This window comes from Chaetura pelagica, unplaced genomic scaffold (assembly GCF_000747805.2).
Source record: "Chaetura pelagica isolate M959 unplaced genomic scaffold, ChaPel_1.0 scaffold356, whole genome shotgun sequence".
NCBI lineage: Eukaryota > Metazoa > Chordata > Aves > Apodiformes > Apodidae > Chaetura > Chaetura pelagica.
Genome location: NW_009953964.1, coordinates 6,970,004 through 6,973,237, shown reverse-complemented (window position 1 = coordinate 6,973,237; position 3,234 = coordinate 6,970,004). Strand labels below are relative to the sequence as shown.

General features: G+C 59.2%; 1 protein-coding gene across 1 annotated transcript in view; it reads right to left on the bottom strand.

Annotated features, from left to right (window-relative positions):
• CLTB (clathrin, light chain B) overlaps positions 1–1,771 on the bottom strand; it is a 2,926-nt gene extending 1,155 nt beyond the window's left edge. The window contains 3 exon segments of the mRNA XM_010002107.1: positions 204–427; positions 1,567–1,613; positions 1,753–1,771. Coding sequence (XP_010000409.1) covers positions 204–427; positions 1,567–1,613; positions 1,753–1,771 — 290 coding nt within the window.
• Positions 1,772–3,234: the final 1,463 nt, after the last annotated feature.

Below are 3,234 nucleotides of genomic sequence, written 5' to 3'. Positions count from 1 at the left end.
CCGCATCTAAGACCAGGGTGAGACAGATTCCATCACCCAGACTGGCACCCACTGGGTCTGCTGGGCAGCCCCTCGGGGCAGGCAGGACAGCTGCAGCCCCCCAGGTCTGTCCCCAGTCCCCACTCACATCTGGAAGGTGTCACTGCCCCAAACACAGCAGATCTTTGGCAAGGGGCACCCACACAGCGTGGGGCATGAGACACTTCTCTGAGATGCAGGATGGTCACTGCCAGGTGAGGGACCTCAAGGGCCCTGGCTGCAACGTCACGAGGTGCCACAAGCATGGCCACGCGTGGCTTTGGGGCTCACCCAGCTCCTCCAGACGCTTCTTCTGCCCCTCCCTCCACTTGCGGATGCTCTCCGGCTCCTGGGTCAGCCGGTCAGCCTTGGCTATGGCTGCGTAGGCATCTGTAGGGCCGTTGGACTCCTGCAGGACATGAGCACCTCACCATCAGCACCAGCTCTTCCCACAGCCCAGCCACCTCGAAGGGCTTGTAGCAGGGCAGGACTCCCCACTCCCAGCACTCAGAGGACCAAAAACAGGAGAGTGACATCCTTGGACAACGGGGACAGTGTCCCCAGAGTATTGCTCAAGCTGCGGTCCCAGTTTGCAGCCCCAAGCTGCACCCAGAAAGACTTCCTAGCATTCCCCTCCTTGACTTGCTCCTAATGCAGTTCTCACATCCTGTGATATTCCTTCCATCAGCACTGGGCTTCAGCACCGGGCTTCCCTGGCTCCAACTCAGGCCAAGGCAGCTGCAGGACTGAGTGTAGTTACAGGCTTGGCCACAACAGAGGGGGAGGGCCCAAGGAGGAACTGCTCTGCCTGGACACCAGCCTGCAGGCCAAAGCTGCAGGTACAGTCCCACCACCACCCTGGCTCAGTACCTCTCCTAACACTTTCTGGTGGACAAGATGCTGAGCTCAGCCATGGGATTACAGCTCTCCTCCACGATCACCAATCTAATTAAGTCTGCCTCGACTCTAATGTGATTATCATCCTGTAAACTAGGCACAGGAGCTGCACGTGCGACTCCGCTGGGCAGTGAGTGGGGTGAAGGGCTTATCAGATGCTGGCACAGCTTCTCCTGCAGCCAGCAGAGCTGGGCTTTGGGGCCCCACAAAACATCCTTGGCCATGGGGCAGGTGGGTTTAATGGGTGAGGCTGCCAGGACCCAGCAGAAAGGCCACAGATGAGCAAGAGTCCCATGGCAGCCCCCTCCTAGCTCTGGCCTCTGCCAAGAGATGCTCCTGACAGCCCCAGAGACCTCAAGGAGCTATTCAGGCTGGAGATGGGGACTTCCGTGAGGAATGCAGAGTGTGTCATCTGCTCTTAGGGCCTAGGCACTCCCCGAGGGCACAGACCACCTGAAAACAGATTTGGGACAGGTCATGGTAGGCAGGACTAATCTCTTCAAAGAGGGATGAGAATGGAGCAGGCAGGAGTGCTCCCAGAGATCCAGACCTTTCCAGCCAATCCTGAGGGCAGAGCTGCAGAGTATTGGCCCCATTCCCACCCAATCCCACTTAATAGCACTGGGCCACAGCAAGGGACTGAGCATTCACCTGAAAGACATCTCCATTGACAGTAGCTCCTCCATTCTGGAAACCAGCTAGAGAAAAAATAAGAGAGAAACACAACTATGACAGCTGCAGGTCACCCCAGCAGGGCTGGTGTTCATGAAACGAGTTCCTGGGGAATGTGGCTGTGCTGTTTCCAGCCCAGCACACCCATCCACAACAGCTCCACACATGTGGGCCAGGCTCCCATGGTCTCCTGTCCTTGGAAGGATTCAACCAGCACCACTCTCTCTCCCACATAAGTCTCTCTGGGTATTTATGTCTTTACAGTGTTTTCACTAGTGTTTTATCTTATCTGAAGCTTAGGAAAACTGTTCCAGGCACAAGGCTGGACACAGGCAGCTGCTCTGACAACAACAGAGAGACAACTGAACCAAACCCAACCCACAAGTGGCCAAGCAGAGCCTGCTGATGGACACAAACAGGTGACCCAGAAGCTGTCAGCTGAGTACCCAGCACTGAAGGACTGCAATAGAAAGGCAACCCAGCCAGGGACAGTGCCCATGGAAGCACTGCAGTGTGCTCCACCAGGAGAGGGGGGCAGATGTGCACACCAAGGTCCTCAAGAGCCCACGTGGGGGTGCCCCTGGGATGAGCTGCAAGGTTAGGGCTGGGAATGAGGCACCACTGACACCCACAGCTAGGTTACAGCCCCATCTTGTCCCCAGAAAACAATGAGAGCTGCAAGCCAGGGCCACAAGACCAGCCCCAGGAGGGGCTTTCTGATGCTGGGAGAGAAGAGGCTTTGAAGGAGGCAGGTCCTGAGCTCTTCCCAGTGCTCTACCAGCTGGCTAGTTGCAGGCACAGCCAGCCACAGTGCAGCTCAGGCAACCACCATCCCCAGTGCTCACCCCCACAGTGCGACTCCGACTACACCCAGCTCCAGCCTGTCTGACTGCATTTATCACCACAGCTGTCAACACCTCTCTGGGCTCAGCTCTGTCTCTGCAGCCCTGTGTGTGGAGAGGTGAAATGATGGCTCCACAGCCAGCACAAGGAGGCCTGTGGGCCTGGGTTAGAGAAGAAGCCTGAGTACCGTGGCAGCAGCATCCCCATGTCCAGCCTCTGCCTCTGCAGACTGCAGGGAGAGGTCCTGCCACCTGCAGGACCTGGGAAATCCTTTCCATTTTGCACCCCAAAGGACTCTCCAGTCTCTGGGGGCAGTGACACAGCTGTCATTACTCCTCAGCTCCTCCTGGATGCCTCTCATGCTGCTCTAGCTAGGGGCACTGAGACACAGAAGTCCATCCAACCCAACCTGAGCACATGGGGGAGAAATCACCCCAAACCTGGCAAGTCCCAGCTCAGGATTCACCCCACATCCTAAGGCTTAAGAAGGAACCCCAACATCCAGCCCTTGGGGACCAGGGGCAGGCCCGGATAGCCCTGGCAGGGATGCAGGCCCACCGGGGAGCCCTGACGCCTGCCCACCGGGCAGCACGGACCCCGCCACCCACCGGGGGTGCTGGGCATCCCACGGGGAACTCCAGCCCCGCGTGGGGTGCAGCCTGGAGGGAACCCCCGGCCGCCCCGGGGCCGGGCGGGCACACTGCCCTGTTACACCCACGGGGTGGCAGCGCCCTGCGGCCCTGCCCGGCTGGCCCAGCGCTCACCAGGTTCCGGCGGGGGCGCCTGCCCCGCCCGGGGGGGCGG